Below are 24761 nucleotides of genomic sequence, written 5' to 3'. Positions count from 1 at the left end.
AAAACAGAAAACTTAAAGAGTTGTATAACCATTAAAGGAGGTGAATTGGTGGTAGTCAAAGATCCTTCCTTAAACACAAACTCAAAGCCCAGATGGTGTTACAGATGGTTTCCCTGAAACTTTCAAGAGGACAATCCAATCTTACATAAAGTCTCCCCGAGAATAGAAAAAGGGAGAATGCACCCACCTCACTTCCTGATGCAAAGCCTCACATGGGCCTCAAGAGAAAGAAAAGTCAGAAGTCAACCTCGTTTCTGAACACAAATGCAAAAATCCTAAACAAGAGTTTAGCAAACTGAATCCAGCAGTATGCCCAAAGCATAATATAAGTCATGATCCTGCTGGACTTATCTGATCAGCTCAAATTAGGCTTAACATTAGAAAATGAATTAATCGGGGCGCCTGGGTGGCTCAGTCGGTTAAGTGGCCGACTTCGGCTCAGGTCACGATCTCGCGGTCCGTGAGTTCGAGCCCAGTGTCGAGCTCTGTGCTGGCAGCTCAGAGCCTGGAGCCTGTTTCAGATTCTGTGTCTCCCTCTCTCTGACCCTCCCCCGTTCATGCTCTGTCTCTCTCTGTCTCAAAAATAAATAAATGTTAAAAAAATAAATAAAAGAAAATGAATTAATCTAGTTGGCACATTTTAGATGATTAAAGATTAAACACAAAAAACCAAGATAATCTCAATGGATGTGGAAAAAACATCTGATAAAAACCAATACCATTCAGGTCAACAATAAATAGAAGGGAACCTCCTTAATCTGAAGAGGGTAGCTGCAAAATGCCTTCTGCAAATGCCACACTTTATTGGGGAAATGGAGACCAGGAACAAGGATGCTCCTCCCCCCCCATCACTACATTTCTAGTCTGCGTCACACCAGAGGTCAGCAGTAAAGTAAGAAAAAGAAATAAAATAGGGGTGCCTGGGTGGCTCAGTCGGTTGAGCGACCGACTTCAGCTCAGGTCACCATCTCGCGGTCCGTGAGTTCGAGCCCCGCGTCGGGCTCTGTGCTGACAGCTCGGAGCCTGGAGCCTGCTTCGGATTCTGTGTCTCCCTCTGTCTCTGCCCCTCCCCCGCTCATGCTCTGTCTGTCTCTGTCTCAGAAATAAACAAACATAAAAAAAAAAATTAGAAAATAAAATAAAATAAAATAAAATAAGGGCTGGAAGAAAATGAAGCAAAACTGCCATTAATCTCAGATGATATGACTGCAATTCAGCAAACCCAAAAGGTGGTACAGATAAATTATTTAAATCAGTAGGAGAGTTTTAGCAAGACTGCTGGACACAGAGTCAGTGTTTAATAATGAATGGTATTGGGGTATTGAGCCCCGAGTCGGGCTCTGTGCTGACAGCGTGGAGCCTGCTTGGGATTCTCCCTCTCCCCCTCTCTCTCTGCCCCTCCCCTGTTCACACGCAATCTTTCAAAATAAATAAATAAATAAACGTTAAAAAAAAATTAACTGTATCACCTAATACCAGCAAACAAAAAATGTAATAACAAAGATACCCTTTCCAACGGCATAAAAAATATGAGGTACCTAGAAGTAAGCTGGAAAAAAAGCATGATCTTTACAGAGAAAATTATCAAAGCTTACAGAGGGCCACGTGGCTGACTCAGTCGGTGGAGGGTGCAACTCGTGATCTCGGTGTTATAAGTTCGAGCCCCATGTTAGGTGTAGAGATTACTTAAAAATAAGATCCTTTAAAAAAAAAAAAGCTTATGGAGACATATTACTGAGCACCTAAACAAATGGCAACAGATCTATGATGCTCATGGGTAGAAAGGCTCAATTTTGTCAAGAGGCATGTTCTCCTCAAACTTATATAAAATAATTTTTTTTCAGAGTTTTATTTGTTTATTTTGAGAGGAAGAGAGAGTGCATGTGTGTGAGCAGGGGAGGGGCAGAGAGAGGGGGAGAGAATCCCAAGCAGGCTCTGCGCTGTCAGCACACAGCCCCACCCAGGACTCGACCTCACAAACCGCGAGGTCATGGCCTGAGCCAAAATTGAGAGTCAGACGCTCAACCGACGGAGCCTCCCAGGCTCCCCTCTCCCCAAACTGATTTAAAGAATCAATACCAAATCAATAAGATCCCAACAAGTTTTCTGTTTGTTTCTTTTGATGGAACTTGACAGACAGAACATAATGCGTATACAAAATGTGCAAGACACCAAGAACGGCCAAGGTGCTTTTGAAGACACTTCCCCACCCTGCTAAAATCCAAAAAATAAAGTGGGAGGATTTGCTCTGTGAGGTATCATGACTCTTTCTAGATGGCTTCTACCGGAGTACAAAAGACAAACTATAAAGCTTTTAGAAGCTCCACGGAAGGATTATCCTTACTACCTTGCTGTAGGGAAAGACGTCCTGAATAGTAAACAGAACCAATCATCAAGGAAATTGTTGATACAAGCGACTACATTAAAAGTAAGAACGTGTGTTCATCAACATGATACCAAACACAAGAATATATCCAGAGCATCACTGGTCACATAACTAAACAGTGGAAGGATCTAAACGTCTGTCAGCAGCAGATTGGATACGCTGTAGTATATTCACGCCAAGCTCCACAGACAACACGTACAAACCTCACAAACATAAGCTGGCAAGAGCCAGATGCGCCAGGAATTCACACTCCATGAGTCTAGCTAGATAAGTGACTGGCTACAAACCATCAGCGAAAAGGGAGACAATTCAATAGAAAAAAATGGGTGGAACACTTGGTGGGCATGCCACCAAAGGGGAAGGAAATCCAAAAGGCCCATAATCAGCTTCCTTGTGATTAAGGGAAACGCAAAGCAGAAGTACAAGGAGATGCAGCTACAGACTCAGTCAGCTCAGAAACATGAACTTGAACTGGTATTGGCAAGGACGTGCAGCACTGGAACTTTCGCCCGTGACTGGTGGAGATGGAAACTGGTAACATCACTTCGGAAAACACACCACCTAGAAACGCTAGAGATGTGCACAGCCCAGGGCCCAGCAATGTTGCAACCAGATACACCCTAGAGGCAATGGGTCTCAAAACTTTGTGGTCTCAGAACACCTTTACGCTTTTTTTTTTTTTAAAGATTTTATTTTTTATGATGAACACTGGGTATTCCGTATCACTACATTCTACTCCTGAACCAATATTATACCATATGTCAACTAACTAGAACTTAATAAGTATTTGAAAAAACGAAAAAAAAAAAGATCTTATTTTTTAGGTAATCTTTATATCCAAGATGGGGCTTGAACCCATAACCCTGAGATCAAGAGTCACATGCTCTACTGACTGAGCCAGCCAGGTGCCCCACCTTTACACTCTTAAGATTACTGAGGACCCCAAAGAACTTTTGTTTAATGTGGTTTTTACCTATTAATATTTATTAGATATAAATTAGACAAATTTTATCTTTTTTTATTTTTTTATTATTTTTTTAAATGTTTATTTATTTTTGAGACAGAGGGAGACAGAGCATGAGCAGGGAAGGGGCAGAGAGAGAGGGAGACACAGAATGTGAAGCAGGCTCCGGGCTCTGAGCTGTCAGCACAGAGCCCGACGCGGGGCTCGAACTCACGAACTGTGAGATCATGACCTGAGCTGAAGTTGGACGCATGACTGACTGAGCCACCCAGGCACCCCAAATTAGACAAATTTGAAACATATTTAGCAATTCATTAGAAAATAATAAACTCATGCATGTTAATGTAAATATCTTTAAGTGAAAAAAACCCAATTTTTTCCAAAATCAAAAATGTTTAGTCAGAAGAGTAGCACTGCTTTACATTCTGACAATTCTCTCTAATGTCTGGCCTCAGAGAAGAGACAGGTGGGTTGGCATATCTGCTTCTTTTCTTTTTTTTAATGTTTTTATTTTATTTTGAGAGAGAGCGAGAGAGGGAGACACAGAATCCGAAGCAGGCTCCAGGCTCTGAGCTGTCAGCACAGAGCCCGACGTGGGGTTCAAACTCATGAACCACGAGATCATGACCTGAGCCTAAGTCAGGCGCTCAATGACTGAGCCACCCACGTGTCCCTCTCATATCTGTTTCTGTGTGCAACCTGTGGTGATATGTTGTTTTGGCTGAAAAATCCAGCCTCATGTAGATACACAGTTGGAAAAGGGAGGTTTAGTTTAATAGCTTTTTTTTTTTTTTTCCGGATAACTGTGGATATTCTTTGCTACTATGTAAAAATTCGATAGAAAGTAGTTTGTTAAAGGTTAGTTGCTATCTGGATTCAATGGACTTTAAAAAAAAATTTTTTTTTTTTAAGTAATCTCCATGCCCAATGTGGGGCTTGAACTCACGACTCTGAGATCAAGAGTCACATGCTCTACCAACTGAGCCAGCCAGACACCCCTGGATTCAATAAATTTTTAATACTTTGTTAAATTCATAGTCACTGATCACCTTGCACTTAGAATGGATCTTTTACTCACGCACGATTTTTCAATATCATGCACTGGTTATTTGGATAATACTGGTTCACTGATCTTCCAAATGCTGACAAATTTCATTATACATATAAAACAAAAGTGCGCCACATCGATGAACCAACTTTATCATAAAATTCTGAGAAGTTCATAACGGCGGATATCAATTTTTCAAAATTCTAATTTTCTTGGAAACCTGAATTTTGTCATTGGCAACAAATGCCATCAGGTGTTTCCGTTCAAGTGCTAGGCTCACTACATTCAGTTTTTAGGAAATGTCTGCCCCAAACCCAAGTCTGAATAACCATAGGTGTCTGTCACTTATTCTTTCAAGTCAAAATAGCATCCCGTTGGGGCACCTGAGTGGCTTAGTCAGTTACGTGTCCAACTTCGGCTCAGGTCATGATCTCATGGTTCTTGATTTCAGGCCCCGCATCGGGCTCGCTGCTGTCAGCCCAGAGCCTGCTTTGGATCCTCTGTCCCCCTCTCTCTCTGCCCCTGCCTCGCACCTTCTCCAAAAAAAAAAAAGTTCCATTAAAAAGGGCTAGTTCAAAACTCATGAGTTAAGTAATCACACAACTGTTCACCCTCAAGACAATCTTTATACCCTGCCTGTAGCAGCAGTGTGTTGTCACAAAGAATATTAAAAATATCCAAGAGACACGTACTCAAGGGTCAACAGATTTATTGACAAAATTATACTTGTTACTGCTTCATCAAGGGTATTAAGTGATGAATGAGGGTGGTTTTGGTTAGTTTCTATGGTGATTGCTTAGGAGTGAAAACACATGCTTACTGGTGGTCTGGGGCCCAGGCTTTCGATTACGGTCTGGGTTGTGCCCCGGGAGTTTTACCCACCACTGCTTTCGCACCATCAGGGCAAGTGTCAACACAGAGACAAAGGACCAATTATGCTATGTCTCTGTGTGATCATGGAGCTCCTTCTGAGCTCACAGACTTCCCACCCCCACTCCAGGGCCTGTGAACCTCGATCTGCCAACTGCTGTCCTAGAGGCACCCAGATGGACCGAGACGCCCCTGGTGTTCATGGCGACACTGCTCCTGAAGCCCCGAAATGCCCGTCAAAAGAAGGATGAACCAAGATGTTACCGTGCGGCCAAACATACTATCCAACAAAGGAAAACAAGCTCGGGAGAGCTCCATGAGACCAGTGGTCCTGCTGGTGTCACCTACTAAGTGACTTGACGTCGGGAGTCACTTTGTATCATTTTATGTCCTTAATGAACATACTGGTAAAGCATCCACCGTGCCAGTAATTTTCTAAGTGTGTTTGAGTTACAATGGTCCACAAGGGATACATAAATCATTCTCACGAGTAGAAGCTATTACTGAAAAGCAATTCGGGAAGTCGTCAGAGATCGACCTTGGATTGAGATGATCTTTTCTCTCTACGCCGCCAGCATGTTTTCGTACGGACCCTCTCAGCTCCTCAGTCGCCATCGGGCACCCCCTTTTCAATTGCTGACGGCTGTCCACAATTTTGTCCTTGGCCCCCTTCTCTCCTTACCTCACATAATCACTGGGAGATCGCTCCACACTGAAGAGTTCCGCCTCTGACCACTCACTCGTGGCCTACAAATCCCTCTCCCCAGCTCCCTAAGACCCACACCCCTACACCTGACTGTCCGATGGACATCTCCCCTTAGATTCCCTGTGGGCAGCTCTCACCCTGTACATCCACAGCTGAATTCGTCACCTTCTTCCTAAACCTGCTCTTCTCTCCTCACTGTCCACTTCCCCCGTCTGGTTCTGTCACACGCGATGTCCTACCTCATTCCCATCTCAAGTGCCCTTTCCCTACATTCGCGTCTGAGTGAGTCACCTATGCCGGTGGATGGGAACTGCCTTTAGGCCTCTTCTCCTCTAACTGGGCCGTGAGGACAAAGACTAACTCTGGATGTCAGGGCGCCTCTGTATTCATTACACAGCAGGCAGGCGATGAAACGTTTACTGCATGAAAGAAATACAGGATTTTACAGAACTTCTCATCCCGATTTCCTTTAGAAGGTGAGTCAAGGGGTTCTTTTGATTTTTTTCAAATGACATTCAAGAAATAAAAGAATACGTGCTCATTGTAGGGATTTTTTAAAACCCCAATATGCAAATGACATGCAATTTTACCATCAAGAGATGTATTTATTTCCAGCGTTCTCCTACGTGCATGCACGCACATACACACACATGCATACATGTGGTTACAAAATTGAGATCAGTGTTGAAACTGTGTATACGGTTGACATGTGTTGAGATCTTTTGGTCTCTGTGCTTTTATCTGTTTCAGTTTTCAGTATCCTACAGACTTCATTTAAATGATTTTGTCTGAGTTATTCATTACCTAATATGTCTTGCCTTGCTCAGAATGGAACTCTGGTCTGAGATGACCACAGAGTCCCCACCGGCTGCAGGGTAAGGCCCCTCAGTTATGCATCCTGCTTGGTCTTTTTGACATTATGTCACGAAAATCATCCCCATCATTCAGTGCTCTTGAACTGCCATTTTAATTGGTTACATGGCTGTAGAGCAGTCCCTGTTTGGGACATACCAATAATTAGCCTACGGCTGCATATTTATATTTCCCCCCCAGTGAAAACTGTTACGAATGATACTCAACATCTCTGCATGTAAGTTTTGGCTGAATTCCTAGTCCCCGAGGAAAGATTCCTAACAGGTAATCTCACCTTCCCAAGGTCTTTACTCAAACATCATCTTTTTTTTTTTTTTTTAAACTTTTTAAAAATGTTTATTTTTGAGAGAGACAGACAGACAGCTCAAGTAGGGGTGGGGCAGAGAGAGAGAGAGATAGGGAGACACAGAACGTGAAGCTGGCTCCAGGCTCTGAGCTGTCAGCACAGAGCCCGACGCGGGGCTCGAACCCACAGACTATGAGATCATGACCTGAGCCGAAGTTGGACGCTCAACCGACTGAGCCACCCAGGTGCCCCAGTGAGATTTAATTTTTAAAAGTGATTTTCGGTCACTGGAATCTCTTCTCAGAATTTTGTTCATATTCTTAGCCCATTCTTCTTGGAAAGTTTTACTAAAAATTGTTTTTATTGAGGTGAAATTTCACATAAAATAAAATTAGCTATTTTTAAATGTACAATCCAGTGGCATTTCGTACACGCACAGTGTTGTGTCACAATCACCTCTCTCCAGTCCCACACATTTCCATCATCCCAAAAGAAAGCTCTGTACCCATTAAGGGGTCACTTTCGGGAAGTTCTGTGTTGATCTCTTTGACTAGAAGAAGTTCATGAGAAATTAAAGATATCAATCTTTTTTAGATTGGTTGTAAATATTTCCCTCAGCTTATCGTTTAACTTAAAAATTATAAAGTATGTGCAAATTTTAAACTTATAATCAAGTTAAGATTTTCCAATAAGACTTTTAGCTCTTTTTTATCTTAAGATCAGATAAATATTCGTGTATATGGTCTCCGAGTTAGTTTAAGGTTTTTAAAAAAAATTTTTTTTTTTTTACGTTTATTTATTTTTGAGAGACAGAGACTGAGCACAAGGAGGGGAGGGGCAGAGAGGGAGGGAGGCACACAGTCCAAAGCAGGCTCCAGGCTCTGAGCTGTCAGCACAGAGCCTGACGTGGGACTTGAACTCACAAACCATGAGATCATGACCTGAGCCGAAGCTGGACACGCAACCGACTGAGCCACCCAGGCGCTCCAGTTTATGGTTTTTTTAACTCCTTTTTATTATTGTTTTACATTTGACTTTTGAATTCATTTGTGTAACTTATTTTAGAAGAACGTTATTGATTTTCTGACAGGAGCACTTTAGAGGGAAAAGATGATTATTGGTTCTTATTTTATTTTTGTGGCAAAATACACATAATGTAAAAGTGACCATTTTACCCATTTCCAAGGGCATAATTCTGTGACATGAAGTATATTCACACTCCTGTGCAGCCATGTCCAGACTGTCCATCTGTAGAACCTTTTCACTTCCCAAACCAAAAGTGTACCCATTAAACACTAACCCCCTGTATCTTCCTCCCTGGGCCCTGGAGTTACCATCATTCTAGTTCCTGCCGGAAGAGTTTTGTTTGTTTTTTTTTCGAGTAAGATAGTACCAAATCAGATGAAAACCAAACTCATTGTTAAATTTTGTGCCTCTGAAGGAAGAACTTCAAAACGAATTTCTCCTCCTCACTTGCCTTGTTCAATTTTGCTGTTCACAAAGCTCAAGATAAAACATGAGGGCAATCTCACAACAGGATGACTCTCACGTACCTGGATAACATCTGCAGGCTTGTTGATGTGTTCTTTAAAGACCAAGATGGTGGGGGTGTAGACATTGACGTTGTATTGCCTTGTTATCTCTTCTGCCCCTCTCAAGCCGACGTGTACGTATCCAAATGACAAGTAATCCTTGTATGCAAAAGCGGTCAACTGTTAGGGTGCAACAGAGAGGAAGAAATTAAGTTGAGGGCATGGAACTACATGCACCACGTGTGACTCGTTCATACCAGCGGCTGACGAATGTTAGCTTGTATAGCCCTACGCAGGCTGCTAGACTCTGGTGCACTCGGAGGAATTCTATGCTGTTCCACACATGCAAACTGTACCAACAAAGCCAAACACAGGGATTTCTGTGTGTGTGTGTGTGTGTGTGTGTGTGTGTGTGTGTGTGTATACACAAAGAGAGGAAAATATTCATCTTACTGAGAACTGCACTGGGTCGGAGGTGTGGAGTGTTTGAGGCATTACCTCAACCCTGTACAATGGCAGTGACTGGGCCCAAGGTCAAGGGGGACACTCTCCTCTCGCATCTCAGGTCCCAGCGCTAGCCAGAGGTGTGCCGCAAGTGCAGGACCACAGGGTGTCACTCAGGGGGCGGGTCCGGGTCCAGACAGGCTTCAAGGGAATCACACAGTCACCCCGGGGGTCGGTTCTACAACCTAAGTTTCAATGTCTTGGTCTATAAAACACGGATGGTCTCTGTATCGCTGGGCTCTTCTGAGGACTAAATACTGGCACGTGTGGGGAAGGCACACTAGCGCAGTAAGGCCACCCATAGGTGCTCTGTGTATGGTGGTTAATGCCCATTTCTGGTCTTTATAAACGCTTCTTTTTGGATCAGCTCTTACTCGCGGGAAGGGCAAGCACCTTGCAAGTTCACTGCACCAACAGAAGAGCAAACGTTCCCCCGGCACGCAAAATACCTTGTACAGCAGTGGTACGACGGGCATTTGGTCAAACAGAAGGACGTGAGGTTTATTGTCTTGCTGCCAGCCAGAGAGGAATCGGACATAATTTTTATTTGTTACCTTAAGTTGAAAAGAGGATGTCAGTTTCAGTATTTGGTTCTCAACAGCCGCATTGTAAGGCAGTCAGGAGATCGTGAGACAAAAATCACGTATGTGTAAAAGATTGTTTTGTAAAAAATAAATGCAGACGATGAGTCTTTTGTCTTTCTTTGACTAAAATGCTTTAAAAGAACAGAGTTATCGATTTCGTGTTTTCAGGTGCCCCACTCTGACAGACTGAAATTGTATCTTTTCTGAAACAATTGCTGAGTACGCTATAAAAAAAAAAATTGAACTTTCGAATTTTAGACTGTGCTTCGTAATCTATTAACCTGCGGAAGATAATGCAATGATTGCTCCTTCAAAATGGCTTTTAAAAGAACAAGTGGGCCCACTCAGTCTATATGTTACACGATTTCATTCATTACCATCCGATTTGCTACTTTTGTGCTTCCCTGTTTATGCCTTAAATAATCCTACCGAGAGAAGAAGAAACATGAATAAATTAAAATTCTACCTAGAAACTTTTCATAGTTAAAAAAAGATTTATCTTTCCATTCTGCTTCCAGAATGATCTATATTAAACCTCAGTCTGGGCACTTCACTCTCTGCTCAGCCCCCTTCAATGGCTCCAGCCAAGGCCCAAGTTCCTCAAAGGGGTAGCCAGGCCCTCGGAAGTCCTCGAGATTCCTGTTAATGCCTCTCATCTGGTCCTCTCCTGCTCACTGGTGACTGCTTCATCCAGAGCAGGCTGTTGCCTGTCCCAGACCTCCTGGGGCCTGGAACTCATCCCCTACCACCTCTCCTCCTCCCTTGGCAAACTCTGGCCAGGAAGCCATTCCCAGCTCTCAAGGACAGGCTCTTAGCATATCAGACGGAAATAAGCACCCACTAGACTGGGAGCTCCTTGAAAAGTATCCACTTACAGTGCTTGGCATAGAATAGGTATTTCATAAACGTTTGAGGACCCATTTGAACAACCTGTGATTGTTCAAAATTCCCTTTGACAATTTCCTTTCACACTAACTCCAATGAATATTTCTTCTGTGGATAACGATGCTGGCGGGGTAGTCTATGAATAGTGCATGTGGAAACAGGATGCAAATGTTGGTATGTTCACTCTCCCTGGTATATAGTTAAAGGACTGAATCACTTAAAGCAAACAAGAATCCTGTTCTTGGGGTGCCCGGGTGGCTCAGGCGGTTGAGCGTCCGACTTCAGCTCAGGTCATGATCTCACGGTTTGTGAGTTTGAGCCCTTCATCGGGCTCACTACGGTCAGCGCAGAGCCTGCTTTGAATCCTCTGTCCCCCTCTCTCATGGCCCCTCCCCTGCTCATTCTCTCTCTCTCTCTCTCAAAAATAAATAAAACATTTAAAAAATATATAAACTTAACGCATTAATTAAAACAAAAAAATCCTGTTCTAGTTCCTTTGATCCCTAACCTCAGATACTGGGGGAAAGAATGCTTAAGTACAAAAAATCGTAAACAAGTATGAACTCTTTGTGCCTGGCTTTTTTAGCTCAACCCTTTGTTTGTGAAATTATTCATATCGTTGCATTACTCTAAGTTCTGAAAGTTCCAAAAATACTATTTGATTTTGTGGAATCTTGCGTATTCCATAGATGTGATTAAGTACGTAACCAAACGTAAGGTGCCTCCTTAGAGCAGTAGGCCGCACGTCAGTGTCATGTAACCAAATGTAATTCAATTTGAATACTTTCATAGACAAATACCTTCAAATTCACCAGTCAGAAAGAAATCCCTCATCCTACGTTGTGATCTGAGTTTTGCTCACAAAAAGAGAGCCCCTGTCGTTTTAGGCTCGGATCCCCACCTCTGTGTATATGTGCACAGTGGTTACTAACAGGCAGGGATTCGTTCGGTTGTTCTACTTTGTTTCGATTTTCAGTCTCCTACTGACTTCATTGAAATGATTTCGGGTGAACGATTAATTAAGTAAGATATGTCTTGCCCTGTTCGAAACGACACTCAGGCCTGAGAGGACTGCGGACAAGAGTTCGGGACAGCCAGGGGTCCCGGTACCTCCTAAATTTCTTCTCCGCTGGGTACTTACTTTCTCCACCAAGTTCCCTGGAAGAAGACTTTCTACAAACTGTCGTAGGTTCTCACGGACGACTGCATTATGGAAGAAGGAGATCTTCCCATTTATGATTCCCAAGATGGAGGGTGTGCTGTGTGCTCCCAGGTGATGGGCCAGGCGTCTCTCGTACCCAGCGTGGACCACGCCGATTCCTACACCTGGAAAGCAGGGAAGACTTGCATGAAGCCTTTTATAACCCCCCACCCGCGCCGTGGTGGATGAAGAAAGGCTGGTACTTTTCTGGTGTGCAATCGAAACCCATCCTGACCCAGCAGGGGACGATATCTTTCCCAATAGGTTGTCTGTCAATGTTTTCATTGCTGACATTCTAAATCGGTTCAGTTTTTCTGCAGAATAATCTGGCAGTATTTAAGAGCGACAAGTCTTTCTTTTAGTCTGTTATTCCGAATTTTGGGAGTAGAACATGAGAAAATACTTGAGAAGAAAAGAAAGCCATCTGCTCCCCGTGTTCCTATGCACAAAGAAAAAAACCTGTGAACAATCCAGGGATTCAACAACTCGGTAATGGTTGGAAAAAATAATTACGATTTATCGATCGGAGTCATGGTCTTCTCGCTCTTGAGAGCAAATCTCCCTGTCCTATAAATTACTTTGTAGAGATATTAGGAAGTGCACATTCTCAAAAGGAAAAAGAAATTTAGGTAAAATCACTCGGAAGCCCAATCCCGTTACCTGCTGCTACTATTTTGGTATCTCTCTGTGCCTTTTCTTCCCCAAACATCTACATATAAAATAAAATAGAAGCATCTGACACTCATTGCACTTAATAGCTGAATAATTTTCCTCGCTCCTCCATCAGCCGATACATTTGGAGAGCTCGGCGAACACTGAGGTACGTGAAGTATTAATAGCCAGCAAAGACACGCGGCTTCTCTTGGATGCCCAACAGACTTCTCAAGCTTAACACTTCCCAAACCCACCTCCTGATCTCCTCCCCCAGGCCTGTCCCACGCAGGCCTCCCCTGGTCACGGACGGGGCCCCTCCCTTCCTGTTACTTGGACGGAAGATGGGAGTCATTTTCCACCTCTTGCCTCTCACACCCCACGCCCAATCTGTCAGCAAGTCGTGTTGGTTTCGTTTTCAAAATATACCAGGGATCTGACTGTTTTTCTCCGTCTTCTTTAGGCTCTCCTCTCTGAGACATCAGCTCTCCTCCCCCGTGGCTGCAATACCCTCCTAATGGCCTTGTTTCTCCCGGTCTCCCTGCGGTCTACTCTCAACGTACTGGCCGGACCATCCCTTCGAACACACAAACATGGATCAGGGCGCTCCTCTGCCCAAACCCTGCAAACACTTCCCGTTTCACTCAGAATAAAAGCCCGTCTTCACAAAGGCCGACAAGACCCTCTGTGATTTGGTCCCCGGTTCCCTTCTGCCTCCTTCCCCTCCTCCCCCCCTCACTCACCTTGCTCCAGCGCCCAGCATCCTTCTCTTCCTTAAACACACGGGCATGTTCCTGCCTTAGGGCCTTGGCACTGGCTCTCCCTTCTGCCTGGAGCGTGTACCTCCCTGACCTCTGTGCGGCCGACTCCTTCCCCGGCCGCAGGCCCTTCCCAACGAGGCCCACTTGGCTACCATGTTTGAAGCAGTATTCCCCCCTCCTGCTCACTTTCCCTTTCCCGTAGCACTTCCCACCTTCCAACGTGTCACACACTTTCCTTTCTCTGTCGATTGTTTGCTGTACATCTGCCCCTGCTAGGATGTAAGGCGGGGATCTTGGTTCGGTCACTGGTGCATCCAAGCAGCAGATCGGAGCATGGCACACAGCAGGAGCTCACTGGAACCGGGACAGCAATCTTTTCGGTTTTATTTTTGTTTTTTAAAGTAAAAAAAATTTTTAAAAATTTAACGTATACTTAGAGAGCGAGCGAGCGCACGCGCGCACGCGTGCAAGAGGGGGAGGGACAGAGAGAGAGAGAGACACAGAATCCAAAGCAGGCTTCAGGCTCCTAGCTGTCAGCACAGAGCTTGACGCAGGGCTCGAGCTCATGAACTGTGAGAGAATGACCTGAGCCGAAGTCGGACGCTCAACTGACTGAGCCACCCAGGCACCCCTAAGTTTTTAAGATTTTTAAGTAGGTTCCATGTCCAGTGTGGAGCCCGATGTGGAGCTTGAACTCACGACACTTCGATTAAGACCTGAGCTGAGATCAAGAGTCGGATGCTTAACAACTGAGCCACCAAGGCGCCCCCATTAATCTATTTGAATACTGAAACTGCTTTTGGCTTTCACTATTACCAGAGTATTCTGATGGGCATCCTTGTATGTCTTTGTGTACATATCTTTGTGCACTTGTGTGATTTCCTAGTTAAATTCCAAAAACGGAATTACTAGGTAAACGGCGGGGCTCACAAGCTTCACACATTACAATTGCTGAGCAGACTGAACACATCTATTTGCAGGCGACCTGACGGTGACCCTTGGAGTATCTCAAGGGCAGGAAAGGAGGAACCTTGAACATCACATAGTCCACCCCTCATTTCACAGACAAAGTGAGCTTCAGAGAGATTACGTGATCCTGGCTGGCAGAGTTGGTAACACTGTAGAGCAAGAATCCAAACTGGATGGTCTAGAGCCAAGTCTCGTGCATTGGGCCACACTAGAGGCATTACAAATACTCATGGAATAATGTCAGTGAGTGGAAGTGCATATAAGATTCTGCGAGAAGAACAAGAATATAGCAGGCACACACACTGAGAGGTTTGGTTTCCTGTGAAGTCAGGAAGAGACATCACCTAGGGAGGTCGAGCGGCCATACAGCAAAGGCCCAGGGGCGGAATGACCATGTCCTGAACCCTTTCTTTTTAAAAAAAATTTTTTTTTTATTTGACGCTTATTTATTTTTGAGACAGAGAGAGACAGAGCATGAACGGGGGAGGGTCAGAGAGAGAGGGAGACACAGAATCTGAAACAGGCTCCAAGCTGTCAGCACAGAGCCCGATGCGGGGCTCGAACTCACGGAGTGTGAGATCATGACCTGAGCCGAAGTCGGTCGCCCAACCGACTGAGCCACCCAGGTGCCCCATGAACCCTTTCTAAGTTAGGCAGCGTGGCCAAAGCTTTATAGACGTTTTCACTTTTCATACAAATATCCTGAGTGGTCAGTGTAGTTGCCTTCATGGATGAGGACCGCAGTGCCTGGAGAGGCTGAGGACAACGGACCTGGCATTACAGTTAGCATGCAGTGGAACCAGGACTTGAACCCAGGTCTGGCTGCTGCCTGGCTTGGAAGAACGACCTCTTCTATCCTAGGTTCCAAATACTGGAGGCATCAATTTCTTAGAGTCGGGCTCACCCTAAACCATCTCCTATAGACCAGACGCCAATTTATTATACAATCCCAGGCGGTACGCTCAGGTAACTGCGCCATTCCGGGTGTCCTCTACAGGGTTTCGGGACACCCGGGGACCAGAATCAGTAATCAGAAAGGTGGCTGGTGGGCCTGGAGTCAGGATGAAGGATGCAGGCAGCCCTGGAGAGCAAAGGGAAACCGGAAAGATCTTCGGAGCCTGCTGTTCCCTCTACTCTTGCCCCAGGTATCCCTGAAGCTCGCGGTCACACCCCTTGTGCATTGCCTCCTCAGCAAGGCGTGTCCTGTCTGGTCAGCTTCAGCCTGTCACCTCGCCCTGGCCTTCTCTAGTACCTGCCCTGCTCACCACGCCGTTGCCCTTTGATGGACTCGGTTTCATTTAGTTGTGTGCAGTCACTAGAACACAGCTCTATGAGTACAGGGACTTTTGCTTATTTGGTTTACTGCTGCATCCAGTTCCTGGCACTTACTAGGTACTCGATTTTTACTGTTTAAAAAATGCTTTTATTTATTTTTGAGAGAGGGAAAGAGACAGAGTGCCATCAGGGGAGGGGAAGAGAGAGGGGGAGACCCAGCATCCGAAGCGGGCTCCAGGCTCCGAGCTGTCAGCACAAAGCCCGACATGGGGCTCGAACTCACGAGCCGTGAGATCACAACCTGAGCTGAAGTCGGACGCTCAACCGACTGAGCCACCCAGGCGCCCCAGAAGGTACTCGATTTTTAAAACAGAAACCAGTGAATTCAAAATCAGTCAGATCCAGATTCAAGGCCCAGCTCTGCTCCCCACGAGCTGTGTAACTTGAGGCAAGTCATTTAACCCCTCTGCCCCGGTTTCCTCATTTGTAAAACGGAGGGAAGTTGTTCGGTCAGGACTAAATGACACAACAAAAAATGACCTAATCCAGAGCCTTGAACACAGTGGGTCCCTAATTAATTACAACTGCTCTTATGAAGTATTATTCCATCCCGACCATGGTGAAGCCCGAGACCGTCTCTGTGTGGTGCCTCGAGGAGAAGGTCTCCTCCTGCAGAGTACGATAAACGCGTCAACCTTTGCTCTTCATGCCCTCCTTCCCCCACCTTTCCTGCACTCCCATCAGTACGGCTTTTTTCCCAGTCAAAATAGAACACAAGTGATTAGGTTTCATTTCTTTTACTTAAATTACCGTTGAGTCTTTACATAAATCATATCAACTGTAAGTGTTTCGGGGGCCCCTGGGTGGCCTGTTTGGTTAAGCATCTGCCTCTTGGTTTCGGCTCAGGTCATGGTCTCACGGTTTATGAGATCGAGGCCTGGGTGGGCTGGGCTCTGTGCTGACAGGGCAGAGCCTGCGTGGGATTCTCTCTCTGACCCTTCCCGGCTCATGCTCTCTCTTTCTCTCTCTCTCTCTCTCTCCCCTTCAAATTAAATAAACATTAAAAAAAATACAAGTGTTTCCACATTTATAAAGGCTATTTCCTTGGATTGTTTCTACAAAGGACCTCAATTCTTACCATCATAATCCCATTTCTAAATTCTGGAGGTATTTTACTTCTCTCCTATAGATTAACTAGCATAAGGACTAGAAAAGAATAAAGAATGATAAATATTTTGTGTTTCAATTCATGGTATTTTTCCTCCTGAGAAGATATTGAATAAGAATTCAGATCTAGGGCGCCTGGGTGGCTCAGTCGGTTGGGTGTCTGACTTCGGCTCAGGTCATGATCTCACGGTTTGTGAATTCGAGCCCCGCGTCGGGCTCTGTGCTGCCAGCTCAGAGCCTGGAGCCTGCTTCGGATTCTGTGTCTCCCTCTCTCTCTGCCCCTCCCCTGCTCATGCTCTGTCTCTCTCTCTCTTTCAATAATGAATAAATGCAAAAAAATAAATAAATAAATAAAATAAAACAAACAAACAAACAAACAAGAATTCAGATCTCACCCCCCACCTCCCCACCCAAGCTGGGAAGGAAGAGTAAGAAAAGCTGGCAGGGCTGTGATCTCGCGGAGACTCAGGCTGGGAAATGACCAACGAACTGGTGGTGACTTAGGGTCTGAGTCACAGTGAACAACACGGTCGCCATGGTCGCCTCTGCTTTTGGATGTTCTACCCTTCAAAGTTCAGGGTCCGTAACGCAAGCTCAGCTAGGCCAACAGCAAGTAAGAGTAACCACGTTTTCTTATCTTGATTCAGCATAGCCTGGCGAGATGACAGACGGATATGCCCGAAATCCAAACAAACATGAGTAGCGAATTTAAAAGAAAGGCAAAGCAGATGTGGCCTCTTTCAGAAACATTATTTGATTTTGATATGCACTGATGTTTCTGGCTAGTTTGCAGACCTTGGCTAATCAAAAACACTGACATTTTCTTCCCTCTCTGGGGTTGTAAGAAGTCTTCTTTGTGCGCTAAACGTGTCTGTGCCACACGTGTTTCGAAGTAGCACTTGTACCTTTCATCGTATGATCCCAGACACATAGTTTGCATCTTTGAGGGGACTTCTTTCTCCTTCTCCTCTGCAGCATACACACATTCACTTTTACTTCAAGTTTTGCATATGTTTTCAGGAACCGTACAGAACCAGCTGCAGGAACAGGCCACCGCAATTCCGACTGAACACAAACCCATCGATAAAATAACTGCTAAGATGCAAACAATGTGAAATGGAACAAAATCGAAGACCTGCAGCTAAAGCAGATTTTTAAAAGCCAGCATTTAGATAGATCCTTTTTCTAGACAGCGTGAAACTGCTACACGCTTAGCAATTCCTTAAAAGAGAGGAATCGTTCGTTCATTCATTTATTCCTTCTTTTAACCTGAGAAGTCACGGGAAAGAATTTCTGCACGACGGTTCCAATCGGGTCGCCCTAAAATGGTATTTGATTTCAAGACCCTCAACCTCCCTGGCGCTCTGGTAGCTCTGTCTGTGCCTCCCCGGGGGGCACTCAGTGCGCCGTGACAATTCACATGTGTTTCCCACTTGGGTGTGCGGGTGCAAAGGCCACGTTTGACGTATTTCTGAAGCTGTGCAGCACGGCAGGTAAAAGTGGCCCCTGGAGTTGAGCTCCCGGGTCCATGTCCCCACACTGCCACTTGTGGATAGTGTGATCTCGATCAGTTCCTTAGCCTTCCTGGGCTTCAGTGCCCTCATCTGGAAAATGGGGCTAATAATAGTCTCTCCCTCAACTGAGTTGCTCTGGGGATAAAGATAATCCATACAAAGCACCTGGCATAGTGGAAAACAACTAAAAGGCTCAAGAAAAGCTATTATATTCGTGTCTAACATAGTACTTGGCTCATCAAGAAGAAAGTCTGAAATGAGAACGAGAATCCCTTCTCTCCTCAGCTTACTCCTGCAATGCTGTACTATTCCACACTTGCGAATGTAATTCTGTACTTGCAAATGTCAAGTGTGAATTCTCAGGGTACGTATTTTCTCTTCAACTAAACAGCGAGCTCCCTAAGGGCAGGGGTAGTGCTGACTACTTCTGGTCCTCCCCCTTGGCGCGGCTGTCCACGAATGCCGGCTGCTTTGGCACGCTAGTTGCTGTCGCACTGCGTGACCAGAGCCTCCACCTGAAGGGCCACAGCATTTCTCCCCGGGGGCAGGTTCACACGTGGCGAGTCGGGCCTTTTACGTTATTCTGACATAAGGTCCCAGCTTCCCCAGACCACTCAGCTGATCTCCCTGTTGACTCAGAATAGAAAATTTTTGGCATTATCCTGTCTTAGAGGGTAGTGCTGCCTCACCCGGCCAGGGAAATGGCCATAGATCTCATGGTTGTGCCCAACTCACCCAGCTGCAACCCAGTGGGGCCTGTTGGGAATCTGCGACTAATGTGAACGTTCCAAAGGGGAAAGATGGTTTTCAAACCAAACTCATCTAACACATTAGGCCAAACCTGTCTTCCAGGGAACTTGGGGGGTACAGCGGGGGAATGGACTGAGCCCGCAATAAATGTCACTTCTACGGATCTAAATTCCGCTTCTTCCATTCCTGTCACTTGAGTCCTGACTTACCACGATTATACAGCACGGCCACCTAAAAGAATGCCAAGATCTTCTATCACTACAGATTTAAGGACATTAGAAGACAGGACAGCACGGGGCGCAATGCAAGGATTATAGGGCCAGCCTACCTGGGTTCAAATCCCAGCTTTGCCAAACACCAACGGTGAGACCCTGACAAGGTGCCAAAAATGAGCTAAGTGTCTGAAAAATGATGGATGACAACAGCACCGGCTTCAAATGGCTGCCGTTTAATACGAGTTGATTTTTACAATTGTGTTTGGCATATGGTAAATTATCAATAAACGGAAGCTAATATTATAAAATTTTCATGTCATCACGCACAGTACGTCCAGACGGTAGCTACTATTTAGAACGACTCAAATCCAGCTCTTCCCTGCCGATCCAGTAGCTCAAGTCAATGCAGAGTCAACTGTGACCCTCTCTCTCCTTTTTTCCTCACTCCTCACATTCAGATGGGTCTCCAGGAGCCAGGTCCCTCCAGACTTCCATGATCCTACCTCTCAAATATCTTACACTTGTCCACCTCTCTCTGTTCCCACTGTCCTAGTCTGGGCCAGTGGTTGCTGTCACGCTGGGGCCGGTGACCTCTCCCAGTTTCTCTTCTTACTTTTTTCAGTCCGTCCTTCACGTGGCTCTAACAGCTTTCCAAAGCATAGATCAGATTAAAGCATAGCTCTATGTGACAACTTTCCTTGGCTTTATTACATACTGTAAAATAAAGTCCGCTTTTCCTTCTTCTTCTTTTTTTTTTTTTAAGTAGGCTCCACACCCAGCCTTAAGCCCAACACAGGGCGTGAACTCACAACTCTGAGATCGAGAGTTGGACGCTTAACCGACTGAGCCACCCAGGCGCCCCGCAAGTCCCCTTTTCGAGCCTGGACTTTAAGGCTCCTTACTACCTCGTCCCAGCATACTCTTCCTCCCTCCTCCCCTCGTCTACGCCTGAGTCACACCTTGCGACTGGCTCTTCTGTGGACTCTCTTCGTTTCTCTGCCTGTAATGTTACTCTTTGGTTTCCTGCCCATCCAACTTCTAATTACCTTTCAAGACTTAAGCTAAACGTAAGTCAAAAGTCGGTGCCTGGGAGTCAGTGAGTTGAAGAAAGTAGGCTAATATAGCTGAGAATGATTTTTAAAAATGTATAAAATAGGTGCCTTGAATTTTTTTTTCTTTGGTAAACCAGAAAACCTAGTTGACTCATTTTTATGACTCACTTTATGTTTGTGTTTGATCCATGTCAGGCACTTCGTGTAATTTTTTTTTTCATCTAATCTTCTTAACGACCCTATTGGTTTGACATTATCACATCCACTTTGGAGATGAAGAAACCTGGGTTAGGGAATTTGTCCAAGGGCAGCAAGATAGTACATGACAGAGCTGAGATCTGAACACCGGTCTGACTCCAAAGCCCAGGGCTGCAGCACAGGTCACCAAACGCTGTGCTTCGCGACCTCACGTTGTGTGTATTTGCCTGACATGTTTAAAATGTAATGTTGGCCCTGATCTGACTTCGGTGTAGACGCATTACCACCCTGACTTATGCAGTGCCTTATGTTCTGCTAGTGGGTCTGAATGCCAGCTCCTGGTGAAATAGCTTTCAGTATACCAAGTGGGGTGGCAGGAAACGCAATTATGCTTTTTTGACGAGGAAGCTGTTCAGTCCAGGGGTTCCAGCTGAGGTCAGCCTCTCGTTCATTCGTTATGCACCACGAGCAAGCACCTACTGACTTCCCACCACATGTATGACACTATGTTAAACTTATTTCCTTGTCTTTCTCCAAGAACTTCTTTATTCAATCTCAGGAAAGCCGTCTGGCAAATCTGAGTGCTTCCGAACCACAGGCTGGTAATTTCTGCTTTAGAATGAGTGGACTGATGGCTTTCAGTGGCACTTTCTCTCCAGAGAAATCAGGCCCTGTGTTTGAGCTGGGCCTTTTTTAGTTACTCAAGAATAGGTCTGCTAATGCCTATGAAACACAGCATACACACGCAATTCAAGAATCCCAACTTTTAAAAGTTATTAAAATAAATATCCTGTCTGGATGGCTGACATTTTCCTGGCACTAAGTGGTAACTATGAACACAGGAAAGGCTCGTCGGTGATCGAGAGTGGTCACCCATAACCGTTAGTGTTACGGAGTGAACTGTGTCCCCTACCAGAATCCAAATGTTGGAGTCCTAACCCCCAGTACTTTAGTATGTGACTGCGTTTAGACAGAAACTTCATGGAAGTAATTACGTTAAAACTAGGTCATTAAAGTGGGCCCTAATCCAGTTTCATCGGTGTCCTTATAAGAAGAGATTAGGACATGAAAGGGAGAGAAAAAGAGACACCAGAAATGTGCACATACAGAGGCAAGCCCACGTGACTGTGCATGGAGAGGGCGGCCGTGTGCAAGCCAGGGAGAGAGGTCTCAGAAAAAAACCAAACCTGCCCACACCTTGACCATGGACTTCTAACCTTGAGGACTGTAAGAAAATAAATTTCCGTTGTTTCTGTGGTATTCTGTTAAGGCGGCTCCAGTAAACTAAATCAAAGAACGAAATCACAGGGGTGCCTGGGTGGCTCAGTCTGTTAAGCGTCTGACTTCAGCACAGGTCATGATCTCACAGCCTGTGGGTTCGAACCCCGCATCGGGCTCCGTGCTGACAGGCTCAGAGCCTGGAGCCTGCTTCGGATTCTGTGTCTCCCTCTCTCTGCCCCTCCCTGCTCACACTCTGTCTCTCCCTCTCTCAAAAAATAAACATTAAAAAAAAAAAAAAAAGAACGAAATCACACACAGTGTGAAGAACAACCTGCAAATCCCACCGGCATCTAAATTGATGCTTTAGGGCTGCTTTGTCCAACTGATAGTTTTTAAGCTTCTCCTATATATTAGGCCCCCAGCTCGATGTTAGGAGACTCTACAGATAAGGCTTCAAATTAGTAATGGGAAACGCAAGTGGCTGATACATTCCCCTGCTCTGAAAACGTGTCCTTGGAAGACACCAGTCACCATGAACTTGTGAGAGAAATCTCAGCTTCATTTCCCCGGTAGCCTATATAATTCAAGATAAGAAGGTCACCTTCTCCCATACAAACATCTTCCAGCAAATAAAATTATCTTACCCAGTCCTTCCAGTTCTTGAACCACTTCTTTCCAAACGGGCTCGATGTGGATGCAGCTGAAGCACCAATCTGAGGTGATCTTAATGAGGTAGGGTTTCTTGAAGCTATCTGGAACCACTTCGTTCACATAATGTGAAAAGTGCAATAAATACTTTTCATCAATGGAGTCCCGCCGCTCCGAATTAAAAGGGAAGTGAAAAAAAGACTCATCAAAGTAAAAATTCTCATGGAAATGGCGGAAGCGATACTCTCGTTGCTGCTGCTTCTGGTAGCCCTGGTTCTCTCCGGCATCTCCGTAGTGATCGTAATTCGATCTCTTTTCTTCGTTGGAAAGGATCTGTGAGGAAAGAAAAAAAAAAAAAAAATAAGACTTTTAAGAAGTAGGGAAAGTTTCACCCAGAGGATTTTCCTGTGAGCGGCATGGAAGACACAGGAGCCACGACATGGTTAGATATTCTCAACGTAATCTGCAACATACCAGGAGACTCTACTTTTTTTCTTTCTTTGTTTTTTTCTAAGATATTATTTTATTTTATATGTTATTTATTTATTTATTTACTTACTTATTACATGAAATTTATTGTCAAACTGGTTTGCATACAACACCCAGTGCTCATCCCAACAGGTGCCCTCCTCCATGCCCATCACCCCCCCCCCAATCCCCATCAACTGTTTATTCTGTTTTTAAGAGTCTCTTATGGTTTGACTCTCTCCCTCCCTAACTTTTTTTTTCCCCTTCCCCTCCCCCATGGACTTCTGGTAAGTTTCTCAGGATCCACATAAGAGTGAAAACATATGGTCTCTGTCTTTCTCTGTAGGACTTATTTCACTTAGCGTAACCCTCTCCAGTTCCAGCCACATTGCTACAAAAGGCCAGGTTTCATTCTTTCTCATTGCCAAGTAGTATTCCATTGTGTATACAAACCACAATTTCTTTATCCATTCGTCAGTCGATGGACATTTAGGCTCTTTCCAGAATTTGGCTATTGTTGAAAGTGCTGCTGTAAACATTGGGGTCCAAGTGCCCCTATGCATCAGCACTCCTGTATCCCTTGGGTAAATTCCTAGCAGTGCTATTGCTGGGTCATAGGGTAGACCTATAGGAGACCCTACTTTCAACAGAAACATTAAATATGTCAAGACTGAAATACTTGGGTCATTTAGATACTTATGTTCGTCCTGCCTTCAGAGATTTGGGGTTATCACAGTACTCAATACATCAGTAAAGCAAATAAAACGTAACATACTGCTGATCACCAGGGCTGGATGACAAGAAAATTGACTAGGTTATGCCACTTAAGTTGGAATAACTCAAAGCAAGATATGAAAAGCCGCGAACACCAAAAAGCAGCCACAGGGTTGAGCTCAGTGTCCTGGACGTTAGCTGCCTTTGTTTTACTTAATTCTGAAGTCTAAAATTCAAGAGGCTGTTTTCGGATGATGTGCCATTCTATGAGCCAAGCACTGTTTCCTGAAGAGCATTACCCTACACAAACCATAAAGCCATGGACTTATCTTTAACGCACATTCCAGAACAAGTTACTTAAGTGGACATGTTGGAAAATTGTTGAAAAAAGTCTGTTTAAATGCATTTGTAACCTTGTGTCACTTTAATAAATTGGGAAATCAATCTTTCTTTAACAGAAGTTCTAGTATGTGTGCTGTCAAAGTGACCATGTAATAGAAGTTTCTACAAAGGAAAGAGAGACCTACAGTTAGGAATTCTGAGAACTCTACAATTCCAATTAAAGCCTTTAAAATAAGCCAGTTTTTTGTTTTTGTTTTTGTTTTTTAAGAGCTGAAGTATTCAGGCACCAATTTCAACATATTGGATGTAACTAAATAAGTTTTCTCTACCATCATCTAGAAACTGGGTCAAGGGCATTGGGACTGTGCCCCTTCTGAGAGGTCTTTACAAAACTGGTCGCCTAAAGCAGATTTTATAAGAGCTAATGGATGCATCACAAGTTTGACAGGATACCTCATAAGCCTTGCTAATTTGGATGAACTTGTCTTCTGCTCCAGGATCTTTGTTTTTGTCAGGATGCCTGAAAACACAAATGGGCAGGCAGTGAGAACGCATTTAATGTTTTACACACAGTCAATTAACATCTTGTACACACGGTTCACTACCTCAGATGGAAGGCCGTTTTGTTAGGACGGTTTCTTAAAAATTCACAGGAGAAGCAATCACTTGCTTCGCATGACCGTAATAATTAAGTGAAACTTTGAAACAGGCAGTTTCTACCAAAAGCACTCCAGTGGGGCACATTTTCAAAACACCGGGGAGCACTAGAACAAACATTCCAGCGAGGAGAGGCGGGCTATGCACATGCCTTTACGTTGTTACTAATACTGCTGAGCTGGGAGCTGGCTCCAGGCTAATGTCACTGAGGCCTCAGAACCGACTTCCCTTCCCAAGATGGCGGCAATTCATCCCCATGTTAGAATGTCATCGAGGAAGGTATTTCTTCGGACAACTCGGGAGGATATAGGAAACAGCTT

At 44.7% G+C, this 24761-nt stretch overlaps 1 protein-coding gene across 6 annotated transcripts in view; it reads right to left on the bottom strand.

The window, feature by feature from the left end:
• The window catches only part of DNAJC16 (DnaJ heat shock protein family (Hsp40) member C16), a 44450-nt gene that overhangs the window by 11973 nt on the left and 7716 nt on the right, over nucleotides 1–24761 (bottom strand). For 5 of the 6 annotated variants that reach the window (XM_053207431.1, XM_053207421.1, XM_053207422.1 and 2 more), the window contains 5 exons: nucleotides 24238–24304; nucleotides 22257–22593; nucleotides 11780–11964; nucleotides 9619–9723; nucleotides 8687–8845 (listed from right to left, as the gene is read on the bottom strand). In XM_053207431.1, coding sequence (XP_053063406.1) covers nucleotides 8687–8845; nucleotides 9619–9723; nucleotides 11780–11964; nucleotides 22257–22593; nucleotides 24238–24304 — 853 coding nt within the window. The remainder of the gene's footprint in view (nucleotides 1–8686; nucleotides 8846–9618; nucleotides 9724–11779; nucleotides 11965–22256; nucleotides 22594–24237; nucleotides 24305–24761) is intronic. The other variant, XM_053207433.1, reaches the window with a different exon arrangement.

The sequence above is a fragment of the Acinonyx jubatus genome, chromosome C1 (genome assembly GCF_027475565.1).
Source record: "Acinonyx jubatus isolate Ajub_Pintada_27869175 chromosome C1, VMU_Ajub_asm_v1.0, whole genome shotgun sequence".
NCBI lineage: Eukaryota > Metazoa > Chordata > Mammalia > Carnivora > Felidae > Acinonyx > Acinonyx jubatus.
Note: the sequence above shows the minus strand (reverse complement) of the source record. Positions and strands in the feature narration are given on the sequence as shown.